A 27,865-nucleotide genomic window follows, 5' to 3' on the forward strand; every position below is an offset into this window, starting at 1 on the left:
TTGCTATTCGCAAACATATTTTATTATTCAAATAATATAAATGCCATAACTACTTTAAGTATGTAACAACTGTAAACGATGTCGGCTAATTCTGAAACAATTATTTACCCCAGTGGAGTTCGACAGCCTTGAGTGAATATTTTCCCGTTATTCACCGACTTTAAAGTGGAAAACTGTTTCAAACCCTGAAACTGAGCAGTGCAGGCTGTGGAAAGAATACATTCACAGACTTCTTCCAAAACGATGTCGTGACAAAGAATTCAATTCTCCCTATTGTTAACGCTAGAAATGTATGGCAATCTGTCAGGAGAATTAGCATTTGAGATCAGTGGGGTAAAAACAAAACAAAGCAAAACAAAGCAACAACACTTGTGTGTTCTTTTTCACTGGTGTAAGACACTTCATAGTCTTTGCAAACCCCAGTTCCACACTTCATAGACAAGCGACAAGCCTGGCTTTGCAGGGTGTGAAACAGTTTGGTATAGTTGTCATAACATGCTTCGTTTTATTCAAGACTCCAGACACTCCTTCAGCCTTGTCTCTGTGAACTGGTCAGAACGTCTGTGTGAAAGAGATAAGCACTGATCAGGATCAGACAATATAATAGTAGAACAGGAATTGGGGATCTGAGGATCAACATCCTCAATGTTTTGGATCGAAAGAAGAGTTTGCAAAGCCAAACATGGGAGGATAAAGACAGTAGTGAGATCAGCCTTATTTAAAGCTTAGCTCGTGGCTACACAATTGTCAACTGATCTTGCTGTGCTGCCTTTGAAATTGCAATAGAATACGCCGTTTCGCGACGCCCGCCCGACTCTAACATCTATTAATTAGAAGCACACTGAAACGACAATACTGAATCGCTAGAAAATTTAAGCGAAGGGAAGCAATAACCAGGGCTACTGTTGCTTTGCTTCGTTTGTTTCTTTTTCTTTTCCTTTCTGCCCAACCAAGGGAACGAAACATATTATTTGGATGGCCTTAGGAAATGACAGTTCAGGACAATATACCGTTTTGACGTTTATGGCCTCACCACTTCCAGTCGCCACTCCAGAAACTTGTGGGAGACTGAGTGCCAGCTAAGACCTCAAGAATTCCGGTATCGTTTGCTAGAGCGAGATATGATTGGTAGATGGTTTCAATAGACAATTTTAGACCAATCAAAGCTCACATCAGTTTCCCGGGTCCTTAGTAATGGAGTGGCGAACTGTTTCGTGTTCTCAGAGTGAATCTAACGAAGTCGAAAAGCCCTAAATGCCACTGCACTTTAACGTCGAAATGACTGACTCCTTAAATACGAACACAATTTGGTCTGATTGTCACCATACGGATTGCAGTGTCCACTCTGTTTATCGAGACACATTGCCCTACCTTTGTAACCTGAGCGTTTGATTGAAGCAGCGCAAGCTTTCTTCAAGAGAACCGAATGAGACGTCGATATCCGGGATATGCAATTCTTCAAGGAATTTTGGAGACTTCTAAAACAGAAAGAAATATGTTTGTATGTACTGAGTCAGACCTTTACAGCACCATAACCATGCACCCATACACAAATGAAACATGCCTTCTTTTACTTCTCATTACAGTAATCATAGTTGTGCTTTCGTCTCACGGACAAACATTGCTACAGACTATTAAAAAAAAAAGACAGAAAACTTCCAAATTTTCACTGAACAGAACTGGCGCGTTTGTTTCTGACTACAAAAAGGCTAGCGGCCTTATGGGCAACAGAGCGCGAAGAAGGTAGGTGAGGTGAGGTGACAACAAAGCTAATGAAATCGAAGGTATAAAATTTAGGCTTTGATTTACAACTTTTAAGAAAGCAAGTTTCATTGACCATATAAAAGGCTCATTGTTAACAACAATCACAACTTATCCCGCAAAAATCTTTCACAAATCTTTCTCTCGTTGAGCAGATGATAACCACCCTGACATTTCTCAGAACAAGTGGCATGTTGCTTAGCGATGAAAAACGCGGGTTTCCCACAGTTTAAAAAATAAAAAAATATAACTATCACGCCTGTTGTACTTTGCTTTCTCCCAAGCTCTGTGCTTTTCGTTTCCTCCATGCGCTCTGTCCCATTACCCGAGGATTGTCCCCGTCTCCGAGGACGCTCTTCAACAATTCTTCAAACCTGTGGAACAAAAATATAATAATTGATAGTTTGTCCCCAAAACTAAGAGACAAGAATGACAAACGCATGGCGTCCATGTTGGAAGACAAAAAAAAGAAGCTCATTAGAAATCTTTTGTGAATGCTATCAAACATGCGCGGCGCTGATGTCTCATGAAAACCAAGAATTATCGTAGGCAGTGACTCTATGAAGGCTAATCAGCCTCCTTCACCAAAAAACAAACAAAAACAAGGAGAAATCTCTACCGTTTAGACTCTGTTTTGGCTTCTTCCACTGCGGTCTGTAATCTTTCGCTTGCCGTTCGTACGGCGGAATCTGACGATGAACTTGAAGGTTCCACATCTACAGATGGCGTGACAGGAATTGGCGTGACAAGAAGTGGAGTTAGGAAAGGCGTAGAGAGGTGAGGAGGGGTGACCAACGAGGCCGGCTGCAGTGAGTGTGTCGCGATATTATGGGAAGTACCTGCGATAACAAGACTCCTTACTAACGAGGAAGAAAGAGGAAAAGAAGGAAGAAAGCACCTGGGCCGGGTTGTCCGCAAGCCGGCTAACGCTAACCCAGGATTAAAAGTTAACCGAAGAATCAATTTTTGTTGTGTAAGAATATTTTTCACTGCTTCTGTTTTTAGTGGGTCGAGATTACGCAAGCTCAGAAATGAAGGACAAATAATATAAACAAAAAACCTCACGGAAAAACTGCAAAACTGAAATCAAAATTCTCGCTAATCCTGGGTGAGCCTAATCGGGCTTTGAACAACCCGGCCCTGTACTACATAGAAAGCGTGTGCTATGGATTTCTGTGGTCCACACCAAATTTTCGTGATGTTCGTCAAATTCTCCTGTCTTGTGCTATAAGCAATCCATGGAAACCAGTAAAGAGAATTTGTGTTTAGACAATATCTTTCGTCTGATTCCATAAGTGTTATCCAATATGACTTGTAAAACAGAATGTAAACTAAAGAACGATGCACTAGCACCAGCTTAGCTTTCAACAGTTGATCTGACAGTATCCCCTGTTGATCAGTTTCGCTATTCTCATCGGTTTACTGCTTGACCATGCCTTGAAATTGTAAAGAGAAATTAGATATTGGTCGTCTTTAGTCAGTGAAGTGTTAGTTAGACATTCAACACTTCTGAAAACCCTCTCAAGATATCTTCGCACCATTCGGTACCGTTCCGAAATTTCTGAATTATATGCTCAAATGGAAAAATCCGACCATCATAAAACAATATGCATATCTTATACCTGTTATTTTATCAAGTTGTTGCTCTATGTCTACAAATGACTCGTGTAGCTTCACATCTCTGGTCTTCTTCGGTATTGATGACTCTAGACTGTAAATAAATACAAAATATGAAATATCTACGTGATACCATACTGACTGTCAGTGCAGTTTGTAAGATGACAATGACGCTATGCGAATACAACGGTTTTGTTTTCGAAAGTAAAAATTCAAACAATGTGTGGATAAACTTGACATATTAACCTCTTGAATCTGAATTTGCCTGGTTCACAGAGTCAGTGGCGGGAAAAGTTTTAAAAACAGGTAAGTTTTTTTTAAAATTTATTTTATAATTACCTGTTTTCACTTTTAACTTTAGCAGCTTCCTCCTTTGACAATCTCGCCGACTCCCGCCAAAGAGATGGTTGTTCAAATGTATTCAGCTCGTCTGCCAAGAAGTAAACGTCTTGCTCCGCTAGGTCTGGGTCCGAATGCAAGGGCGTTAGACGAAAGTTGACGCATGCGTCCAGGACGAGTGGCCAGGGAACCTGAGATGCGGACAGCCTGGGACTGTCCGAGAGGAAGTTGATCTCTTCCAAAACTCGCTTGGCACGTGCAAGAATCGTCTTAACCCTGGAATGAAATTAAATGAATTAGAAAGTTAAAAATAGTGTCATTTTATCCTTCCATTCTTTTGGCATCAAGTTACTAAGAAAACAAAACCTTCCTTGACGGCAAAGTAGTGATTATATCCGTAAATTTGTCAATACAGAATCTTCAGACGGCAAAATGGAGCACTAGTTTTCCGTACAACCATTTTGATTCCTGAATTCCCAACAATGAATACTTGACTATCGTCGGCGACAAACAGTTATAGCTTAGATTAATTATACAAAAGAACTTCGTGTCGGAGGTCGGAGACTAATTTTGAACCCCTAGAATTTTTATTGGAAGCTAATTCAGTTGAAAGAAAGAGATACAATGCCAAACAAAATGTAGTCGTACGGTAGTATATTAGACAGTATTACATGGCCACAAGGAAGAAAGAGTCAAGCTTAAAATGCTGACAGAACAGCAGTGTTTTACCTGTTTAACAGTCCCGTTGTGTTTGTTGAAAGACTTCGAGCGTACTCCAGACACAATTCACTTTCAGACTCCCAGATGCCTGAAAAAGAGAAAGAAAACAATTATGAAGATGATACTGGAATTTAAGATAGTTTCATTACAAAAGTAATTATCATCTTAGAAAACGTGCCTTAGCTATTTAAAATTGACATTTTCCTAAGCTTAACTATGGAAAAGTACAAGGAATGTTAAGGAAAATTTTCTCACCATCAACTGCAGCTGGTGGAGGTGGAGGCAGTTTTAAAGCTGTGATACAGTTGTGAAGTCTTTCAAGATTTTCGTAGCTGTTCCACATCTCATCTGGCAGACCTGCCGAATAAAAATCCACAGATGTGAGGCAAAGTGCTCGTTAGAAATCGGAGTCCGCCTCGTTATAACACAGTGACACAGACGATGTTCTCAATAAGGGGAAAAGTACACAGTGAATCTTTGGAGGTTTTCACTCCATTTCTTGTCATGACTCCCCTGGGGGGAGGTTGGGCAGAAGTAATACCGATATAAAAAATCCGGTTCAAAAAATCTATCGTAACAAGAAATGGAAAACCTTTCAGTGCTTCAGAGATTCTCTATGAATACATGTATACGCGAGATGGCCCGTTTAAACATTTTCAGTTAGCAATTAAAAACGTTGCCCCTATTAATAAGCATTGTTATACACAGCAGGTTATGTATATGTTTTTGTGTAATTAATGTGTACGTCGAATTGTCAACTGTTTTTCTAATTCTCCGTATCATTAAAATATTAAAAAACACCAGTTCTCTTACCATTATCTATTTTCTTGTCATCAGTAAATTCACTGATTGGCCAGGAAAGACGCTGCAAACTGTTGGACGAAACAACAGCTCCGAGGTGATCCAACACGCTGTTGTAGAGTTCAATAATAGCTTCTGGACACTGTAAACACAAAACACAAAACCATTTCTTTGATCCTACAAACGTTATTATTTCATTGCGTGTTGAAATTAATAATGGTGACAGGACTGAGTGGAGTCCAATTCGGTCTGTAATCACACGAGTGATAAACAAAATCGGACGACCGCGAAGCGGGAGTCTGATTTGTTAATCACGAGTGTGATTACAGACTGAATTGGACGACATGATGTCCTGTTATCAATTAATCATAACAATTACAATTTCCCACAAAAGTAAAAATTCATTTGAAAAAGAGTGTTTAATAGTCATTTTTAAATATCATAATTAAAAATATGGAGAACAGCTGGCAAAATGGCTGTTAAGTTTCTTTCAAAACAGTCATCAGAGACTAAACCTCCACAATTCTACAAAGTAAGTCTCTTGAATTGGTTACTATAGTGATTGTAATCAATGTTGTGATTGGTGGATTTAGTGGAAAGGACTTAAAATGATTGGCTCATGTAAGTGTCCGATTACAGGTGTCCGATTACAGCCAACTGTCCGATTACACTGTCCGATTGCAACTTTGCAGATTAATTAGAGCAAAATACAGCAGTTTATGCACCAATCACGTTTGAGGATATTGTGATTGTTATGATTAAGAGGAAAATATCGCCTGTCGATCATTCTTGCTTGTGAGTCGCTTTTAAGACCAGAAAATCCATATAGGAGGAAAACACACCAGGAAAACAAAACAACTGCAAGGCAATCACAACTTCTCCTGTGCTTCTGATCTACTTGACTAACTGAGCAAGGTTGAGAGCTTCGAGGTTAAAATTTTCGAGGGCACAAACAGTAACGTAACTCCCTCTAGTCTCTTGATGCATGGGGTTGTACACATACCTGCTGTTCTAGTTTAGCTTGTTTTCTTATGAACAGATCCTCGGATACAGGTACTGTGAACTCTTTCTGAAGACCTGCAAAGCATACACTGTAAAAACTACAACACCAAGCCATGGCTGACATATTTTGATACGCCTTCCTATGCCGTGCTGATGGTAACAGAACGAAAACTATTTTATGTCGAGGAAACTGCCAAGCAGACATCATATAACACGTGAACATAAGAGTGGTAAAAGCTTCCACCACCACGCCAAACTTTCAAAACAGGAGCTCACAAAAACTGACGCTAGCGTTTGGCATCAGACTCTAAGAACACTATGCAACCGGCGTCCACAGAAGCTTAAACACATACGAGCAGCCCATCCCTTATTTTTTTCCCTTCGCACAACAAATAAACGTAACGCGAAGGAAAAAACACGCCCATTTTTTTTTCTCTCGCACTTTCTTTAGCGTTACTCTCGACCGGAGGACTAAGAATAAGGCCTCAAATAAACAACGAAGGAGTATTAACAAAGTTCTTTAATTTCCTCTGTATTTTTTCCCACTATTGTATAAAGTATCGAACCCCTAGCAATTCAGAGGTCATTTACTAAATAAACCAAGCTACTCACCGTCCTCAATGAAATTCACAAGGTTGTCAATCTTCGGTAGACTAGAACGAGCCATATGACGCCCTAACCACGTGACCGCTGTAGACAACTATCAAAATAAGGTAAAAGCTTGATAATTAGACAAGAGTGAAGTTTTTCACAATTTTCAGAAGGTTAAGAATGCCTGACTCCGTCCTTTGCTTTTGCCAGTTTGCCATCAAAATATTCTTTTTGCAAAATAATGTTTTTGTAACATGGTACAGAAAAGTACCAAGTTGGATGCTGAAACAATGAACAAACTACAAAAAAAAAAAAACTTCAACCAATAAACCTTGACTGATGGTTTCGGAAGTCTCGGCACATAGATTGACATCCAGCATGGTGGCTTTTGTATATCATGGAACCGTCTGTAGGAAAATCTGCGGTGCCCGAGTGAAGCCCTAATGATTAATTCAATCAAAGCAGATTAAGTCTTACGAAATTATTGACAAACCTTTTGTGAGAGATCATCACGATGGCCAAGAGAACTGACTGTACAGAGTTTGCACTCGGATAGAAGGCCTTCAGTCCTTAATTGATCAACACCAAGAAGGGACAACATATCTGCTAAAACAAAAGTAAAGTTAAGCCTTTATGAAACCTGTAGAGATTCAAGGGGCGGTGCATAACTTCCGTTTCTGTAGAGTGAAGTGACTAGGAGTATTACAACTCCCTCTTGTTGTAATGCTTATCCCTAACAAAACACAGGTAATATCGGAGTGAACTGTCTGGCCCAACGCGGCGGTAACCAGAAGCCACGTCTCCTCCCACACAAGACAAAACAAAATGCACAATGTTAAGTACCGTTTCTGTTTTTCACACGTACAGTTTTCCAGCGGTTTGTGATGTCCACCCCAATTAGGCTCGATTTCCGCCGCTCTCTCAGGTAAGACGCCCTTGGGGGGAGGGGTGCCGTCTCCTTTCCTGAACAGCGGCTGATAGTCGAGCCTAGACCCCACTGGTCTTCATCGAATTACAATGGAATAATGCATGACGAATATACAATGTTTACAAAGTAGATACAAGAAACACCCTTCGCAAAGAACACATAAACCTACCGTTAGAAGGCGCGTTGTCCGCGTTATCTATTAAAACTACAGCTACAGGGATCCTCGGCTCGGTGGGTTTGCTCTCTAACACGCGTCTCAGGCGAACATGAGCCTCTCTTACGGCCTAAACAGGACGAAAACACATCGAGTATGAATATCAAAACATCATTTCTCCTCATTGGTTTTCTCGGAAACCTTCAGGTTAGTTCTGGGAATTTCGTGGCACATCAAGACCATATGCTATATTTCATAATCCTCTTCATTCTCATCAGTTCTTTGCTTTGTGCAATTGTGTTGATGTAATCAGAAATTCGGCGTTGGTCAGTTTTTAGAATGAACAACCAGTGACGAACATAATAGCAAAATGATGAATGCAATATGAATTCTCTTGATTCTGAAATTATCATTGTTGGGACTGAAAAGAGTTAAGGGAACTCCAAAAGATTTACAATAGAGAAATAGCGAGTGTGAGGCACATAAGGAGACCCAGGATTTATCGGTTCCTTTGATACACCATGACCTGAGTAACGCAACCAAAGAAACTCATTTTCTCAGTGTCGTTATTTTAAAGGCCACGCAACGTTAGCTCTGTGCATTACGTGACGCACAACGTTTGCTCTGTACATTACGTGACGCGCAACGTTTATTCTGTGCATTACGTGACGCACAACGTTTATTCTGTGCATTACGTGACGCACAATGTTTATTCTGTGCATTACGTGACGCGCAACGTTTACTCTGTGCATTACGTGACGCTCAAACAAGGGTTGAGAAGGGTACTAATATACCTGTCGATTGAGCTGAAGTTCTTTCCAGTCGACAACAAAAATGACAGCACAAGCACCGTGGAACTGCCGCCTGTCCAGGACTTCTCTTACTTCTGTGTTTGTCAGTACGCCGTAACATGCCTGCAAAAGCGAAGCGACTTTTTATTAACATAGTGGAGAGACACTAGCATTCAAAACTACTGATGATTGGTCGGGAGAGAACCGTGCACGGTCTGCCATTGGTTGTTTTTTGAGCGCGCGGAAATTCGATCAACGAGAGACACTACAGTTACTTCTTTAAAGTGGAAGAAAGGATCAGCGTCGGATCAGGGTTCGTCCGCCACCTTAGTAACTAACCTTAGTGCAGACTTTCATTACTTTATTCCGTGTAGGAAAGTTTCGGATCTCTGCTTTGTAGAGCGACAACAATTCAACCTGAAAAGAAACGCAAAACTGAAAACATAGCAACCAAGAAGCCAGAGGCATCTCTACCACTCAGAGGGCCCAGCAGGATTAGCTGAGAAAACAACAGAACAAATAACAGAAACAACAAACCTAGCCAATGGAAGTGCGTGAAACAGGGAGCGAATAAAATTACAGGTTCTGAAGAAGTGCGTGGATTCTGAAAAGCCATATTACATCGAATGAAACAAACAGCGTCTCTACGTCAGGACACAATATAAACTGAATGCTCGTCATTTTTCTCCCCGTCCTTGGGGCCTCGGAATAAATGTTCGCTACCTATATTAGTTGCAGTCTTGAGATAAATTTCGACTCCCTCCACTGTGGTTGCCAAGACAGCTCGGTGGTTCCACAGGATCAACAGGTTCAGCAGGTTCAGCAGGCTGGCCGTTACGTCGCCGCGCTTCTCACTTCCGAAAAAAACACGACCCCAGAATGAATCCAGAAACAAGCTTGGTTCGACCGCATTCAAACAATTAGTCTATAAAGACTGCTGTTTATTTCATCGCCGTGGTGAATTTGGCATGTTAACGTTTTGAAAGTTAATAGTTGCAACCAAATTCACCACGGCGAACTTAAATTAATAGCTTCAATTTTTTTTAAAGCGTTTAATATTAGAAACAGACCTTTTTCTTGAGTCCCTGTGGAATATGATCTTGAGGCGGACACACTCCTCTTTTGAATTTTTCCTTGATGACAAAACTGATATCTCGCCCACTGTTGTCACTGCCGGTAAATCCATTTTCTTTGCAGTCTTCTGGCAACGAAATAACCAGTTTCCAGTACACTGGGGAGCTAGGATCTAAATTGCCAGTAACTGGCTGAGATCTCATCGAGTCTGCGAGCAGTGAAGGTACGTCCAGCGGTCTACATACTTGTTTTCTTGGGGAACAATAAATGAATGAATACATAACAAGAATAATTGAAATCTAACAACGAACTCAAGGGGTGGACCATTTTACTTTACAGGGGGAGATTGGGTTATTTCGAAAAAAAAATCTATCTATCCCACAAGCATACTTGTACCAAAAAAAAAAATTCATGGACACTACTACTGCCGAAAAATAATTCACGCACGTTAGGTGAGCTTAAAAACAAAAAACAGTAATCCATACACAAGTCCTGAGAAAAAAATTCCTAGTGTATGAAAGGGTTAAAACAGTTCATGTCTATACCAAATCAACTAACCCTTCCCACGCTCAAAAGTCAAATTGCCCACCCCTAAGTAAGATTACGACATATTAACAAATATAAACAAACTCTTCAAAATCCATGTCGTCACGTATGTAACAGTAGAAAACGGAGACTTTCTAGGACCATTACTGATGAAATTAGCGCAATTTACTCATTGTAGCCATGGGAAGCATACCTGTTATGCTCGACGTCCAACTCTCTTTTCTTGAGTGCATCGTGAATTTCCCGTCCTTGGACATCAGTTCTGCAGGCATGGAAAATTGCCATCAACGTCAGAAACGAGCAGAGTGACAAATCGGGAGTAACAACAACAACAACAACACTGGCAACAACGACTTTGTCGTGAGAGGATCTCTTAGATGAGAAAAGATTCACACACAACGCGTTCATGGAGGTTTCCCTGTAGCTCAGTGCTCAGAGCATCTAACAGCTAAGCGGAACGTCATCATAAGTTCAACAACTATTACTAGGGACTTATTAACCTGCGATCGCTGTTATTAGGGACAGGTTATTTTCCTTTGTGCCACGCTCTTGATAACATAATTTACATGATTTTCATTCATAAAAGTACTTTACCGTATAGAGGCCATAGTGACGCTATGTGTTCTGCTTCCCACAAGGTTCTGAAGCTGTTCCTCTGTACTCAGCATGGGAGCCCCTGGTGGAAAAGCGCTCAGAAGGTCCTTGAGGTGCACACAGGTCCGGTACGATTTCAACCACCTGAAAAAAAAGACGACTTGTAAATGACGAGACCTAATACACGTCGAAAACAGCGGCAGCAAGCGCTGGAAAAAGTTTCAAACACATCATTCTCTTGCCGCACCTTATTGGCCAAGAAAACACATATTCGCTTCGATTGGCTAAAACGCAATGCAACGCAAAGTCTTGTTTCAGCCAATAATAAAGACAAAGATGCACGTTGAAAAGTGACAGTCACGCCACCCCACTGAAACCGTTATAAACTCTTAACCTTTACGAGGCCTACCAGAACGGAGTCAGTTAATGAGAAAATGGTTGGAGCGAACTCGAACACGACACTTTACCTCAATTTCCCGGACTATTCGTGCTTCAGGAGCAAAGACGCAACTTGTAGTTTAAGAAAGTCGGAGAATCAGGCATACTATACCTCTTAAAATATCGCGATGTTCTCTTCCTGATGACAAGGGAAGCTAGTTGTTGAAGCTTAGCATCTCTTTCTGCCTTTTCTTCCTCCAAAGCGTCCCCTGCAAGTTCCCGCAATTCATGCAATACTCCTTCTTCGATCAGTGCAAGGCAGATCTCTTTAGCCGCTTTTTCTCTCGCTATTTTAAGAAGTTCCTCTTGTACTTCTCTGAGGAAAAGAAAAAGTGTTTCTGTTAGCATCCAAAGTAGTGCTAGTTCGTACGTCATTTCTCCCGCAAACTATAGGGCAAAAGAATCAGGCTTGATCTAAAATCTCTGTGTCGCAATCGCGTTTTCTTTCCTTCTCTGGTTGTTTCTTGCAACTGGTAAAACACTAAAACTAAAAAGAAAAAAAACGCAATCTTAAAGAAACAACACTGATTAGTGAGGAGAGAACAAGGTGTCCTGAAAAAATCAGTACCGTAAAGTACAGCAAAGTAAATTTTTGGTCGGAAAAAAGTTACGCAAAATATCTTGCAATTGAGCGCCGGATCATAAAGACATTACTCTGATTGATTATAACGACATGTGAATGTTTTCTGAAGTGACGATGGAGCTAGGAGAACATAAAAGCAAAGTAACCCTTGAAACAATTTCTTCGATCCATTCTGTACGTTTTCTGCTTTACCTCATAACGTCCGTCACTATTCTTGAACATTCAAGAGAGATGAATTCCTTCATGAAGTCTTGGTGAATAGTGCGTGATACTCGTTCTTCTGTTGCCGCATTTTCCTCGTCGATTCTGAGGACAACGGATGATAGTATGAGCATTACGTAAAACGATACAATTGTCGTTTCAAGTAAATTCACTTGTATTTGTTTTATCGATTCCTGGTTACAAATGAAAACCCACAACAATCTTAGTGGCTTTGAGCTACTGAACTCGGAAAATTAATTATAAAAGAGTGTCGAGGCTACTGAACGGTGTAAATCCATTGTTCATGAGGCCCACTCCCGGGAGGCTTGTACAATGCCTTTTCTCACTTGAGCCTGCTGTGGCAGTTAAATAACCCAGCAGTTCAATACATGAGAACTTCATAAAAATTGCGTTAACAGATACTTGTGATGATACATTGTTCGCGGCAGTCTTACGCAGCTCAGAGAAGAAACGAGCCGCGTAAGACTACCCACGAAACAATGTATTACCATAAAAAATTTCCTTCAATGAATGGATATGTGGCGTAGTGGAATCGCGATCGTTTTCCAGGCAGGAGTTATCGAGTTTGATTAGTAGGAGGAACACTTTTATTTTTTTTTCAAATATCATTATTTTGTTTCCTTTACACTTGTGTTTATATTAGGAAACTATAAACCGAACCGCAGCAATTGCCTTTTTCAGTACATGAGTACTTGAGGAGAGTTTTCTTTAGTTCTAGAGACTGAATGTCGCGCATTGTTATCACGACTGCAGTGGAATCACGATACCCCACTTCGGACCGAGAAAGCCTTACGTACTGGTCGTGGATTTAGAGAAAAGGTTATTAGGAAGCAAAGGAACGATGGTGATGGAGGCGAGTGAAATTCGTGGTCCTACCTATACTCGGAATAATGAATGTCATTTTCCGAGTAAAATGTCGCGATGTTCTCTTTCTCATGACAAGGGATTAGTTGGCATCTGATTTGGTTCTTTCTCTTTGGTCGTGCGAAGGAACTTGTAGTCAAAAGCGTGTTATCCCCAGTCACTCATATGAAAGCTATTAAGCAGTACTTCCAGGTGGTACTATTTGATTTCAACAGTGAAAACGTTTGATCAATGCAACCCTCGAGAGCGAAAAGCTCTCTCGGTATTGTTTACTTGGAGGCCAGCAGAAGCATGTAACTTTAACAGCTAATAGAATTCACCTCTTTTTGTTTAATTCCTCATTTAGCACCGAGTTCGCTGTCTCTCTTATGAATTCAGTCACTGCCTGCTCGTGAAGATCATCAGTAATCTCCGACGATAACTGAAGACAGCAATGAACCTGTAGAAAAATGACATAAGTTAAACAAAGTACGACAACTGTTATCCCGTGGACATAGTAATCAAAACAAGCGCAGAAATTTGTTCGCGCGCACTGACTATTTTCAACATCATGTTACAGACTTTTTAACCATTCTATACAGTTTCTGATATGAGCAGCTGAAGATAAAGGTGGTCGTAAATTTAAAACAGGCTGTATTTACAGTGAAAGGTTTGAAACCATCGTGTTGTGTGATTATGATCATCTATAGTGATTTTTCGACAACTTGAATAGAAGTCACTGGGTATTAATTTTAGTTCGCATACCTTGTCAAGGGCTTCTTTTGTAATTTCTGTGCACATTTCATTCATCACTTCCACAAAAAGCCTCTTGGTAAAAAGAAGAATTTCCTGTAGACAAAGAAAAACAAAATACACCCAGTAAATTTCGGGGAGTTAAAATAGTTGAAATAACTCCATGAAAAAGAATAACTCCGTTTTAGGAGTTAATCCAACCCCGGCCTCAGAGTTATTTTAACCCCAAATTTGGAGATAAATTAAGGAGTTATCCTGTACCTAAAATTTTAACTCCAATTTTGGAGTTAAATTTACTGTGTACAAGAGTAATGACTGGTGACAAGTGACGTTGTTGTACACTGATCGTACTCTCGCGTTTAAGAAGCATTTCACACGAAGCCAAAATACGAGAGCATGCGTTTTGTAAACGCACTTCTTCGAGCTGTTACCTCCTTTGTTATTCATTGAAAAAATTGTCTTTGTGAAACACTTTTTCTGCCAAAAACAAGAAAACCCGATCCACAACATCAGTAAGCAAACAAAAAAATGCACATATCATGACAGAAATAAGACTGTGTAAATCGAAAGTTTAAGTCAAAGAACGGTCGGTCATAACCTCGTTTATCTCTTTGATAAGTGTGATTTTTTTTCGAAGTCGTCCAGTCGTCCACGAAAGCCCACTTTTAAATCTTGAGTGTTAGGCAAGAAGTTGCCAACTAAGACACGAAGGTCGTATTTAAAACACGGAATCTCACTCGCAATGCATTTACTATCTAACAGCTTCATGTCACGGCGAAAACTGAACTTGTACGACTCTGACTACAGTCAATTTTGAAGTAAGAAGAAAATACGCATTAACTGCTAGCAGAAGGATAAACACAACTGGTCAAGTTCAAGGCTAAAAGTGTTTTGAAAGGCCCAACAGCTACGAAATGTTAACTTCATCAACCCACCTCTCCAGAATAAACCACTGTGTCTTTGGGTGAACTCTGAGGAGCCTGGAAGAGAAAAAGAGAATGATACCTGGTTTTTAACACAAAGTTGCAAAGACTTGAAACCAGTCAAAAACAGTATCCGCTACCGAATCTCCCCTACACTCGCATACGTAGGTTTTCAGTTTTGCCCTGTCAATAAGCTTGGTTTCATGACCTTAACAGTGGTTGCGTGCTCACAAAGAATTCTTCTTCTCGCCTTTCTATTGAATTCTCGCTTCGCGCTTGGGCTGTAAATTGAAGAGGGGAAAAAGTAGGTCCATAACTTACAATACGGATCTCGAACTCGGTCGGTAAGAGATATGTATTCTGTGAAGGGAGCAAACCTGAATGGACGGCCTTTGAGCAGACTGTCCTGGAATTCCAGGCAGAGTTGACACTGAGCGAGAGGAAGCCGTTAATACAACTGACAAGTTTCTATCGGAGGTGTCCGGCTGTGCTGTCTGCCTCCCAGAAAACAGAACCGCGGAAGAACTGGTACCAAATGTTGGCTGCGGTCTACCCTGATCTGCTGCTAACGAAGGGGAGGCCTCGTCTTCGCTGAACACAGAAAGCAGCTCCATTGTGTCGCCAATGAAGCGGCCATCTCCGCTGAAACTGAGGCATGGTTCATGATGTGGGGGAGGTGGAAGGGGCCCATTGTAGACCACCTAATGTACAAGAAACGGCAAAAAAAAGGAAATATTCTTCAATTAATTGTACGTAAGAAAAACTGGTGCAGAATAAAGGTTTCTGTTTTTATACAGACTTATATCTAATAAAATGTTTTATTCGTTGCATTGGCGTTTATTTCATTTAGTTTAAACAAGTTTGCTCTTCAATTTGTGTTGATGTTAGTCACGTTGTTAGAGCGAGCGAGTCACGATTACTTTTAGATTAACTTCACATTGGTTGAAGAAAGTGGCGGGAGTTTTGTTTTTGTTTTTTATTTTTATACCAATCCGCAGTAATCGTAGAACAGCAAATTACTTTTGAAAACCGTGAAAACCGCTCTGGAGACAAGGGGTTTTATTTATTTACATCTACACGTAGACGACATTACATACTGTAAGATTGGACGATTCTATAAAGAATGTTTTTAAAGTGTGACGTCAGTCCCTACCTCGCCAAGAGAACAGCTTCGTTTAGATTCTATCAATCTCCAAGCTCGTTTCACTGACAGCTTTGTCTCGGGTTCAATAAATGAAGACCGAGCAAAATTCACTGATCCTTCTGTGACGGATAGACCATGAGACGAGCAAAATTCACCAGCCTGTTAAAAAGCGAGAGGAAATTACAGTCCATGCAACCTCTACTAATGCCACCTCCAAAACACGGTCACCTTTTCACTGCGCCTACATATTTTTATCTCAGTCAAGAGATTTGCTTTTACTTTAACCTCCTACCCATAGTCATTCCTTCACAATGGTCAGTAAACTCTGACCCCAGGGTGGCCGTTGGAAAAAGGTTCGACTGTAAATGCTTGAGTGAAGAAAGGGATATCTTTGGTTGGAATTCAAGGGAACAAACAGGGAACAGTACACAGACTGATCATAGGACAGAAGTAAGATCAAACATAAGTCTCATACTCAGCCTTCCCCCTCAGTCAGTAAGTCTTTTATCAAGCTTAATGGTGTTGACTGCATTGCAAGAGGCCAGTGACATTGGCGAGCGCACCTATCTACATGTACTAACATATTGCACTGCATTATGGCAAATGGGTCGTTCCTTACGAAACTTCGCGGTAGTTGATATTTGCCGGGCTTAAAAAGAACTTTTCCTGACTAGCCGCTTAAGTTGTAAAAACCGCCTGATATTGGAGGACAGTTTTGGCTCATGCGAAAATAAATACAAAACCAATACACAAGCAGGGGCCGGCATAAAAAGATTTGATAGTCTATCAAGACAACCCCAACAACAGCAAAAATGACAATGACAAAAAGAGTATATTTCTACATACGGACCGCAGCTACAAACACCTTACTAGTATAGAGAACATTGCGTTTACACCCCTTTACACCTAACACAATTGACCAGTTGGAGAAGTCAGTGTACCTCAGAATCGCTTTCAAAAGCCAAGATGTCTACCAGCTCTTTCAACTGGAATGGAGTTGTCCTATTAGCGATGCTTAGAGAATGGTTTAACGTCTGAACAGCTCTGCTGCGAACCTGTAAAATAACACAAATATATATTTTCATTGTGTCAACACTACATGTAAATAACTTGGAAGGCCATCATCGGATATTTTGATCAAGACAAAATGTATTTTACAATTTATGTGGCAAAACTGATGTTTTATCGAATTTATGAAGATCTTCTGCTCAGGACATGGTGGGAGGGAAACTTGGGTTGTTTTTCTTTTATCCAAAAAAATATACTAGCGTATCAGTGTAAGGACAAGCTATTTATTACATGTAAATATATGTTAGTTATACCCTACCTGTGTAAAGTAACGGTGCAATAGGCAAGCACTGAGGTACTTCGCATTTCTAGGTAAAACAGAAAAAGAAATAAAATAAAAGGATCTATACTGCATAGCTTACATGTATCTACTATACGTTAAATTGCACTTCAACAGCAATCAGTGGTATGACTTGAAGAAGGGATTCCATACCTGAGAAGTCGAAAAAATCTGACAAAATTATTGCTGTTCAAAGCATGGAAAACAGCCATCGCAAACTTGACTTCCGTTGACTTTTGGACTTCATCTTGCAATGTCATAACTTCCCTGAGGGAAAAAAAAAAACAGAATGAAGTTATTTTCTACCGCAACTAGTAGTAAACAAGGAAGTCATAAAAGGGAGACGTGATGGTCTTAATCTGTCCACAGGCCTTCATTTGGGAGTTAACGCGACAACAACAGCAATGAGGACGTCCCGAATCAAAAGGTTTCATGAGCAGAACAAGTGCTATGCCCCAGCGTAAAAATCCTGGCACATTTGCAAGCCCTCCTGTGAAACACAAAGATAACCAAATTTTGCAGTAAGTGCTATTCAACTCACAGGCCACGCAAACTCGGATAAACGCCCGCAACATGGCGGGCCCAGTTGGCTCACAAGTTCACAGGTTCGTGGTCACAGAAGAATAGTCAATGAGACAAGTGGTACATACCCCTTTAACAGAAACCTTCGTACTTAGAAAGATTGCCATTACCAACTGAACTTACCTCAAAATATCGCCCTCATTCAAATTCAACAAAATGTCATAAGCTCGGAACTCTGCCTCTTGTGGGCATGTTATTCCCTTCAAGTCAAAAGGCATGAACACAAAGCACTTAGAATATGAAATATACTAAAACTATTATACCTCTATGAACATGCATTATCTGTCGTACGTCATTAAATAATGGACTAGCTAATGCAAAAAAACGGGCATCTGCAATCTGCATCTGCGTGTACTGTACATATCTATAGACGTAAAATATTTAGCACTAAAGACCGTGTCTGACCACATTTCTAATGGCCGAGAAGGGAATTTAAAATAGGACGCGTAGCGGAGTATTTTTGACGAACCTCGAGTTGTTTGGAAATGTGGTAACACACCGTCTTGAGTGAAGTTTTCAGTATTGATCTACAAAGTAGTAGTTACCTTGTCCTTATACAGATCTCCATAGAACTGTTTCAATGTTTGCAGGCATTTGGTCAAGTTTTCAGTATTAATCTTTGCATCAAAAGAGTTCATGTCTGCCTCACACAGATAATGAGCACAAAGGATATGAAACCTACAACAAAAAACATATTCTTTATTAATTACGTATTACTTAAAATGTTACATATTAATTAAAATGTTTATCCCAAGCTAAAAATATTGAATGTATATTAACCTTGCTGTTTTCTCCACAAGATCAACACAATCAGGGTCACACAAATGCTGCTGAGTAATATCCTAGGCACAACGAAAATATAACATGCGTATTAACAAAATCAGTCAAACAGCTTGTATAGATTACTGCCCAATGTTCACGTAAATTGACATGGGCCAGATGATCACTATCAGACGTTGTTATGTAATTCTCTTTTGGTTTTCGTGTGCATTACAGCACAAATGAACATGTTCTGCAGTATTGTAAGTAATGTAATCAACTGTATGCATGAGGAGAAATTTGCAATCTTGTACACACTGACTGTCTCTTTATATGATTTGATACTGAAGCAGAGGTGTTAAAGACTGTGTTAAAGTGAGGAATATAGATGTGGCCCGCCTAGATTAGCCTAGACCACCTGCTGGTTCACGCTGTTGTCATAGTCATGTTTTTTAACTTAATTATTTTTAATAATAAAGTGTTAAGTGTAAAGTGTGTATACTTTTCGGTAAAATTGTAAATGTACAAGTAATATAAATAAAGTTGTAAGTTGAAGTTGTAAGTTGAACATTTGAATTTTTAACAAACATAATTTTTTTTTACCTTTCTGATTCCCCTTGTTCTGTTCCAGACAAAGTCAAACCACTCCCCTTCTCTGCCTTCCACTTGATCCATGATAGTCGTTGCCAAGTAATCCATGGTCATTTTCAAAACTGGGACAGGACGAAGCTCATGTGGCAATGGCTCTTCCTAGAGACAGCAACAAAATCATTTTTTTTCCCCAATAAATTTGGCACTTGTAAATTAATCGATTCGTTCTCCAAAAAGAACAAGAAACAAATACAAAAGCCAAGTTTGTGGCATGAGGAGACTGTACATGTAGGTTGTGGCTTCATTATATCTCTTTGTGGCTACTAGATACTGTAATTTGTTCATTTCCCAATAAAACTAAAAGAAGAACATTCACTGTTATGCTGACCTAAAAGCTGTCAAATGAACTGACAAGCACATTCATGTACACATACACAAAACAATTCAGTCAGAAAAGGATCTTGCAAAAGTGTGAAGTTTAATACTACATGTAAACACATCAATGCATGTATGTAGACATAATATAATTGGAAATCATTATTTGAATGAAATTTATACTTTTAAGGGATGGAATCTGCATGAAAATAAAAAGACACTTAATTACTCTGGCTTAAAATCAAACAAAGAAACAAAAACAGTAAGGAAAAAACCTTGTCAGCTGCTGATCTGTCGTACTCTTTAATAGCACAAGTGTGATCAACTTGAGGATTTTCATCCTGCAAGGCAAGGACAAACAAATTTTAACAACAAGACATGCATGACAATAAAGCTTTTAATTGATATCATGCATGATAGACGTCTTTGCTTGAGAGGTAAGAAATTCCATTCCGACTTAGGGGCTATTAATTTAGCAGATTTACGAGAGCCAATATGTGGCCTGTTAAGTTGTTCATTTCAAGAGCTGACAGTCAGACCAAACAATAGGGTCCAACTGCATTCTATCCACTATACCAACAGAAATACTCACAATACTGCCTGTCCCAGGAACAGACTCAAACACACTAAGTCGTCTCTGATATTCTCTCATGTACCTCTCCTGTGAAACCATCAGACAAGTGAATATTAGTATTTCTACAGACCACATTGTACCAAGTAGAAAGAATTATTTTAACTTTGGACTTCCTACTTATCAACCTTCCCTCTTCTACTAGGTTATAGTGCAACTCCCCCATTTCCTCCTTGACCGTAGCTTCTTAGCTCCATGCCTCCAGGTATCCTACCCCATCCCATCACTCACCAATCCTCCTGTTCTCCTTCCTCCATTTATGCCATCTTCCAACTCACCATTCCTCCCTCCCTTCCTCCCTTCCTACCTCCATCCATCCATCTCTCCCTGTCTTTTTATCCTCCTGCCATAAATCTTCCTCCCACACATTCACTCACTTTCTCCCTAATACTCCCCCACTTCCTAACTCAGTCAATCCTCATCAACCCTTTGTACTAACAAGGTGAGTTTTATGGCACTGCCCTCAAATACCTTACTGTGCATGGGAGATAATACAATACATGTGGATGATGTCAAGACTCATGACAGGCCTACACATTCCAAGAATTCACTGTCCTTTGGGCTAGAACAAATAAAGTAATTTAAACACAAGCAAACACTTTCTACTTTACCTTCTCTGGGCACATGTCTTTGCAAGTTCCAACAACAGCTTTTGCAGAACTGATATCTGATGACCTTTTGTATGCTAAAATATTGGATGTAACAAAATACAAATTTACCTTTAAAAACAAAATCAACCAAAGATCGTTAAATCTACAATGATTATCACAAACTATAATTTTTTTAATCATGTTTCTTGCAAAATTTATTTAGAGAACACAGAAGAATTTCATAGCTTAATAATTTAGCATTCCAAGCCTGTTTCCACAAAAATATTGTTTACACAACAAAGTCTTAATCAACAAATATTATTTTTAAATATTGACATCAAAATAAGATCAAAAGATGAAACAATGGCAAAGACTGCTGAGAATGGTGCGTGTGCTCTTGTCTCCTTTTAAAAGGCTCGTCAGCAACATATTTTGAAACAATTCTGCAGTTCAATACCTTGCCTGAGCCTTTTGTCAATTTCTTCTAAGACTTGGAGTTTTTCTCCTGCATTTTCACTTGGTTGTGCTGAGTTTAAATCTGCAAGATTAAATGTAAGATATCCTGTTAATCTTCACTAAATAAGACTCATTTGTATTTATCAAATAAAAGCAGTTTGTCCATCTACATGGATGCGTGGATGGTTGGATGACTATTATAATATTAGTAATAATCAAAATAATTATACTGTGCATGTACATGTAAGTTCAGTCTACATAAGAGCCAAGTGGTCCATCAGGCTGGTGGGAGTATTTAAGCCCCCAAACCCCCCAGAAATGGGATGCTAGCACATCGTGGGGTTACCCCCCCCCCCCCGCATTAAGTTCCAGGGTACCGATTTATACACATGGGTGAAGTGAGGCACTGTGGAAGTGAAGTGCCTTGCCCAAGAAAACAACGCAATATCCCCGGTCAGGGCTCCAACCCGGACCGCTTGATCCGAAAGTGAGTGTACCAACCATGAGGCCACCACGTCTCCACACAAAAGTACATGTATGTACAACAGTACATGTACAACTTATTTAATTACAATGAAATTGCATAGTAATTACATTCTTGAATATCCCTTAGAACTTCTGAACTTCTCATGCTGCATGCACCCTGTTCCTGGGATGATTCAATCTAAGAAGTACAATAAGAAAGACAGCTGTCAAGTCAAGTGGTTTATCTTGGGGATAAAAAATGCTGCCTGTTCACACAGGTGACGCATGAGTTGTATTCCTGTTTAAATTTTGGGAGTTGCAAAATTTAGACTAGTGCATGCACATGTTAGTGGTTTCAACAATGTGTTGATCCTGTACTACACTTTTGGAACCAATAGCAATACCTTTTTTTTTGCTCTTCAGCACAAGCCTGGTTCTTCCAAATTTAATAGGGAAATATAATTAATAACACCGGCATATTCACGAACATTACATTTTTTTTTCCAGTGGAAAATATTTATATACAGCATCAAAAGAATTCATGCAGTATCCTTCATCTAGACAATGCACAATTCTTATGCAAAATAATTGAGGGTGCATGTGAAACTTTACACATACACAGAATAATAATTATTATTTATCATGCAAAGTGTAGATTGCATGCAAAGCCATCATTTAACACATATGCTGTGCATGTGTTATAGCTGGAATTCCTGTGGCCTGTGGTGTACTTTACCTGTTTAGAAACCTTCTTGCTTTTCTCTGGACTGCGCAATATTCTACCACTCAACTTGTCAGCATCTGGGCTTGGTTTGGTCTGTTGATCACTCTCTGTTTATAAAGACACTTACATCATGTAAAAACATACTTTCTTAGAATGGAAAATGAAAAGTTCACTGCATTACATTTATCCATTTACCACTGTAGGTAAACCAGAAAAATAAATTGACTGAACTAGTTTCTGTCTCCCTTGACGGGAGACAGACACAAACAGTTTTCTTGGAAACATGCTCACAGGTGCAAAATTGCATTGTTTTGTTTTTTCTCAAAATTTCGTAATAGATATAAGGGTTTTTTACTGGTGGTAAAAAAGAAAAAGGCAAAGACGAGAGGTCTGAAAAGAAACAACCTCCAACGTCAAAGCAAAAATATTTCAACAATCATGGCATCCGACCTTCCATGGATTATTCACCAAATGGAGCAATGTTCTGCACATGGTGTGTAGAAAAAAAAATCTGTCCAATTCCTCGTCAGCATTCATCACAGGAGGCTGTTCTAATTTTCGATTAGAATTTGTTGCTTGCATTGTGCTTTCAAGTCTTGCTAGTAAATCTGCTGCTATTGGACCTAGTCAATGTCAACACTTGGCTAATAAATTTTGTTTTTGGCTAGTAACATCTAAGTTGTCGCTAGCCACTAGGCTAGTAAGTTGAAAAGTTAGTGTCAAGTCCTGTACTGTAAAAATACATGTATAATCATTATGATTTGGCCATAACTCTGCCTACAGGTGCACATTAACATTGATCATAATGTCAACCCAACTCTACTTTAACTTACACCTGTATATTGACCACAAAATTTAATTGCTAGATGAAAACAACACAAATTTCTCAACCCTTGCGATGAACACAGGGTTCTTCAGAAGCTCCAGCAGCCGACGAAAATCGCCGTCTACTGGACCTGGGCGCACCGGCTACTCAGGGAAAATATACATACATTTTTTGGGGTCGGCTTGGCAAGGAAAGAGATTGTCGCCGGGTACCTGAAATTTGTCTCCGACTAATTCAAAATTGCGGGAGAACCCTGGAACATAATTACACATGTCTGTATACTAATATTATTATAATTATAGGTACAGAGTCACACTATTCCAGACCACACAGTTTGGCCATCTGTGGTAAACAAACGATAAAACAGGAGAAGTTTGGACTTGAAAACACTGTACCTGATGTCGTACTCCGACGACTCCCTTGCTGCTTCCAGAAAATTACCACAGGAGGCAAACCAGGCCTCAGAATTCTGCCTTTCTTCTTAGCTAACTCTGCAGCTTCCTAATAAATTAAGAAATTAGAGCATTTGGACAAGAAATACTAAGTATTCATACATGAAGTATCACAGAGCTGAATTACACATTGAAACTAAATGCAATCCTGAATTTAAAAATTACAGTAAGGACACTCAAACCATGAACACAAGACATTTTTTGCACATCTTCGAAGAATGTAGAAGATTAGTGTTTCTTCAGAGAGTAACAGTCTAGTCAAAGTACTCTTGTTATATGACAAGCACTCATGATATAGTCACTAAACAATTATCCACAGTTCAAGTGTCCCCACTGTAAAAAGCTCTCAGAACATTACTTACATGAGTTTTAAAAACCACTGATGCACTCTTCTTGGCTGCACTACACAACACCTTTGTCACCTCACCAAACCGTGAATAAAACCTCCTCAACCAAGCATTCTTGTTGTATGCTTCTGGAATATCTTTGATGAGCAGTGCTGTCAAATTGGAGGTGTCTAAGCCTCTTATTTTCTCCTCTGCTACTTTTTCCTTGTTTTCTTTTGCCCTCTGACCTGCTGTTGCTGCAGCAAATGCACGGCCAAAATGTCCTGTTGTTCCTGTCTGTGGCTTGTTTGCATTCCCTGCACCAAACGTTGATGAAGTAGATTGTGACATTATTGGGAACAAAGGTTTTGAGTCACTTGATTTAACCTCAAATGACGGCCTAGGCAATGCTCCAAATGTTAAAGGTGAAGCAGCATTGTCGCCAGTAGTTTCACTTCCATTAGCACCACCAAAACTGCTGCTTGAAGAGACTTCTGTTGAGCCAGAGGATCCCAGATTGCTAAAACTACCAAAGGTTAAGCTGCTAGAGGGTGACTGTTGGACTGCTGCACCAAGATTGAAAAGATTACTAGAGCTAGACGTGCTTGCCAGAGATGCATTCATGGAAGTTAAGGCAGCATTCTTGTTGAAAACTGTGCCAAAGACAGGAGTTAAAGCTTGGGATGGTGCGATGAATGAAGTTGTCTGTGAACCTGTTGCAAAGATGCTAGAGGGTGCTGTAGTCACAGAGACACCTGCCTTAGGTTCACTCTTCCCAAACCCTGAACCAAAAATGCTACTGGTGGACGGAACTACAGCTTCTCCTGAGAAATGAAAATTGATCAAATCTGAAATGTACATTAAACGTTTTCATTGATGATTAGAAAACAAGAACATGTGACTTTTGTACAGCCTTGCATACACATGTCGTACATGTCTACATTACTCATCCTACACTCCTCAACACTGTGTCCAGGGATTATGGTGAAAATGGCCAAAGCATTTCACTTTAAAACAACATGAAGTCTTCTCTCATTCAAAGTGTGAATGTCCTTGTGCTAAATAAGGAATACAATCTTTAAGTCCATCTTAATCACCACTAAATACAGTGTAGGGCATTTTGATGCATATCAAGATCCTAAATTACTGTAAATGCAATTTCTGTATTCCATGCTGCTTTTAGCGGATTGCCTTGATTCTTGTTTTCACTTTACAAAAGTTTTCCTTTGTCTGTGTCTAATAAAAATTATGCCTTATGGATATGTTCATGTATAATGTACATTTTACAGTTCCATAAAATGAAAGGAATCTGGAATTACAAATTAAGGAAACTCTAATAGTTTTACATGCATTTTACAGTAACTGATAGGTACAGTGTATTACATTCCCAAAATACATGCACTTGTATTACTTTAAGTAGGCATTTATGCTTTTCTGATAATGTATGAAATAAGAATTTACTGAGGAACAGCATTTTGTACATGACTTGCATACATGTACACATGCACAAAAATGAATTACATGTACAGTAACACTACCTCACATAAAGACTACATGTAGCAAAATAAAATGTCAAGAGGGTGTACTTTGGAATACTCATAAAGATAATTTAACGGTGTACATTGCCAAAACAATTTGAGTATTTAACCTGCACTTTGTTGAAGATTGGATGCAGAACTAAACCCAGTCCCAAAAACAGGTGCTGCTGGAAATGACGAAGAAGTATCACTGGTTGTGTGTGTTAACTGTGACGCCTGACTGCTCAGTGAGGTTTGCACACTACGAAAAGTGAAACTTGCCATCCCAGCCGGTTTAATTGCCTTTGCATCAGTGTTACCACTAACAGAGGGATCTCGGTCAAGTGGACTAGCATGGCTTCTCTTGGCTGGTCTTTGCCCACCTGGTTGCTGTCTCCTCATTTGTTGTTGGTCTGCAAATAATAACAGAGGAAAGCCTTGTACCCATAACATGATAAATTGTATTCACTGCTGTTCTCTATACAACCTGATCAGTTCAGAACTATTATGCATATGCACGTTTAAGATTTTGACCCACATGAACTATCAAAAACTCTCACTAACATTAATTCACTCTCATATTGCTAAAGTACCATCCCGAAATACATGTCTGTACAATCTAAGATGTACAAGTCAGTTTCACTAGCCTAACAGAAAAGAGAATTTTCCATTTACGATCATGCATTTATCGTGTTACCATTACAATTATTGGGAACTAACTGTAAACAGGCTCACCAGTGCACTATTCAGGCTATGGTACATGTAACTTTTGTGCTATTCAAGCTAACCTTTGTGATGTTCAAGCTAATCTTTGTGCTATTCAGGCTAAACAGAACGCTATTCAGGCTAATCGGACACAAAGAATTTGTCCGGCTGTCAGACATCTCCATACAGCCAAAAAAAAAAAACAGACAGACAGAGATTAGCGAACTGAACTATAGTTTGAAACAAATAGACCTATAGAACAAATTGACTTTCAAAAGCTTCTCTCTTGCCCCCCCCCCCCCCCCCCCCATGTTCAAGAAACCATTGACAAACTAAGACACAAACAAACCAGAACCGTTGATTTTCTGGTTCTGTCTTTTTATTTCACCCAGAACATAGGACTTTCAGTCACCGCTGACCAAAGTTACACAGGGTCCAAGACCGAGATTATGCTGCTTAATGCTACATGTATGCTATTCATGAGAACTGGGAGCTTGCAAAAAAGAAAAGATCTTGTTGATAGTTACAAGCTCCATGTAAGAGTAGACATACAAGTACTTGAACATGTATAATAGTCACTGTTCACATTGTTGTACCTGGGAATTTTCTCCGTTGTGGCCATTGCCCTGGAGCTTGTGAGGAGAAGGAACCACCATGATTGTGAACTGCTCCAGAACCCTGTGATAGTCTGCGCACAGCCTCTTTTTTCTACAAAGAGCAAAAGAAAGCAATTAAAAATGGGGAGAATAAAGCCTGATAAAAAAATCAGGCCTCAATGGACTCAAACCCATGACCTCTGCTTAATTTTCACAATCAGTTGTGTACATAACCACAATGATCATTCATGCCTTTATATGTCCTCTGTAGTTTGGAAATACACTGGAAATAACTAAAAGTTGTCATCCATATGTTTATGTCTTTATATCATTCTTTCTTCATAGTTCAGTTATACACCTAGTGTTTCTTCTGTCGATGAAACAGGTGCACGTTTTATTGTTATTTTCCAGCAAGTACAAGAGAACATTATTCAAATTTATTTCCACTGAGTCTACTGAAACGATCTGGCAACTACATGTAATGAATTAAAAGCTCTTAGCTTAGATCTACATCCAGGCTAATTATTAATCGATCCATATTCTGCAATATTCCATTTGATTCGGTTAAAATCAGTTGAACACTGACATTTATTGTTGTAACTGTGTTGCATAACAGAACCCAGTCATTCGACTGAGTAGTATTTGCTTCTGCAAGGGTTAGACTACATGTACCCACAATAGCCGAGCAAAGCATGTACTCGCTAGACTTACCTTCTTCTGTCGAATGTTACTTAGCATGACGAGATTCAGTTTCGTGATTTATAAACAGAAGATCCCAGTGGTTCGTTTAGCAACATATGGAGACTTAAATGAAGTATAAACCAAGCTAGAATCGTCTGTATTGTACATTGACATAAAATAGATTCCAGAAGATCACAGAGGGAGACAGTTTCACAGAGGCGCCATGTTTCTAACCGCTGACACTTTGAAAGAATGTATCTTTATAAAAGCTACACGAAATGTCTACCTGAAAGTGGCAAAACGGGCGGGGAACACTGGTAAGGGAAAAGTGAGATATGGGGGACTTTTACTTCCCATTGTCCCCCTCTTGGAAGCATCTTTGAACGGCTTTCTCCCAGGCCTTCACTGTAAATTGAT

General features: G+C 39.6%; 1 protein-coding gene across 3 annotated transcripts; it reads right to left on the minus strand.

Annotated features, from left to right (window-relative positions):
* LOC110048280 (germinal-center associated nuclear protein-like) lies at positions 1-27,696 on the minus strand. Of its 3 annotated transcripts, none has more exons than XM_089271935.1 (43): positions 27,479-27,696; positions 26,768-26,879; positions 25,598-25,879; positions 23,986-24,773; positions 23,567-23,672; positions 22,358-22,452; positions 21,751-21,820; positions 21,158-21,238; positions 20,722-20,795; positions 20,072-20,140; positions 19,755-19,820; positions 19,117-19,263; positions 18,535-18,596; positions 18,300-18,432; positions 17,878-17,954; positions 17,326-17,439; positions 17,152-17,200; positions 16,766-16,879; positions 15,834-15,983; positions 15,058-15,381; positions 14,693-14,737; positions 13,770-13,853; positions 13,346-13,464; positions 12,132-12,245; positions 11,469-11,672; positions 10,919-11,062; positions 10,518-10,586; positions 9,775-10,030; positions 9,044-9,121; positions 8,708-8,827; positions 7,929-8,043; positions 7,325-7,434; positions 6,853-6,940; positions 6,242-6,315; positions 5,251-5,380; positions 4,693-4,794; positions 4,447-4,525; positions 3,718-3,993; positions 3,384-3,472; positions 2,381-2,600; positions 2,030-2,135; positions 1,372-1,478; positions 1-561 (listed from the first exon to the last, which is right to left on the minus strand). In XM_089271935.1, the coding sequence occupies exons 1-43, from the start codon at positions 27,503-27,505 to the stop codon at positions 510-512; spliced, it is 5,721 nt and encodes a 1,906-aa protein (XP_089128061.1). In that variant the 5' UTR covers positions 27,506-27,696; the 3' UTR covers positions 1-509. The 3 variants fall into 3 exon arrangements, with proteins under 3 accessions (XP_089128061.1, XP_089128062.1, XP_089128060.1); XM_089271936.1 differs by having other exon boundaries at positions 2,381-2,477; positions 7,325-7,437; XM_089271934.1 differs by having other exon boundaries at positions 7,325-7,437.
* Between the last annotated feature and the right edge of the window lie 169 nt (positions 27,697-27,865).

This window comes from Orbicella faveolata, unplaced genomic scaffold (genome assembly GCF_042242905.1).
Source record: "Orbicella faveolata isolate gen_17 unplaced genomic scaffold, um_ofav_v1 contig_34, whole genome shotgun sequence".
Taxonomy (NCBI): Eukaryota; Metazoa; Cnidaria; class Anthozoa; order Scleractinia; family Merulinidae; genus Orbicella; species Orbicella faveolata.

Excerpts from the sequence above, each read along its gene's own strand:
- LOC110048280 (XM_089271934.1), bottom strand. The coding sequence starts at position 27,505 with ATGCTAAGTAACATTCGACAGAAGAAG. Across the intron at positions 11,063-11,468 it reads ACATCGCGATATTTTAAGAG|GTGGTTGAAATCGTACCGGA; the intron begins GTATAGTATGCC and ends CTTTTTTTTCAG. Across the intron at positions 2,601-3,383 it reads ACAACTTGATAAAATAACAG|GTACTTCCCATAATATCGCG; the intron begins GTATAAGATATG and ends TTGTTATCGCAG.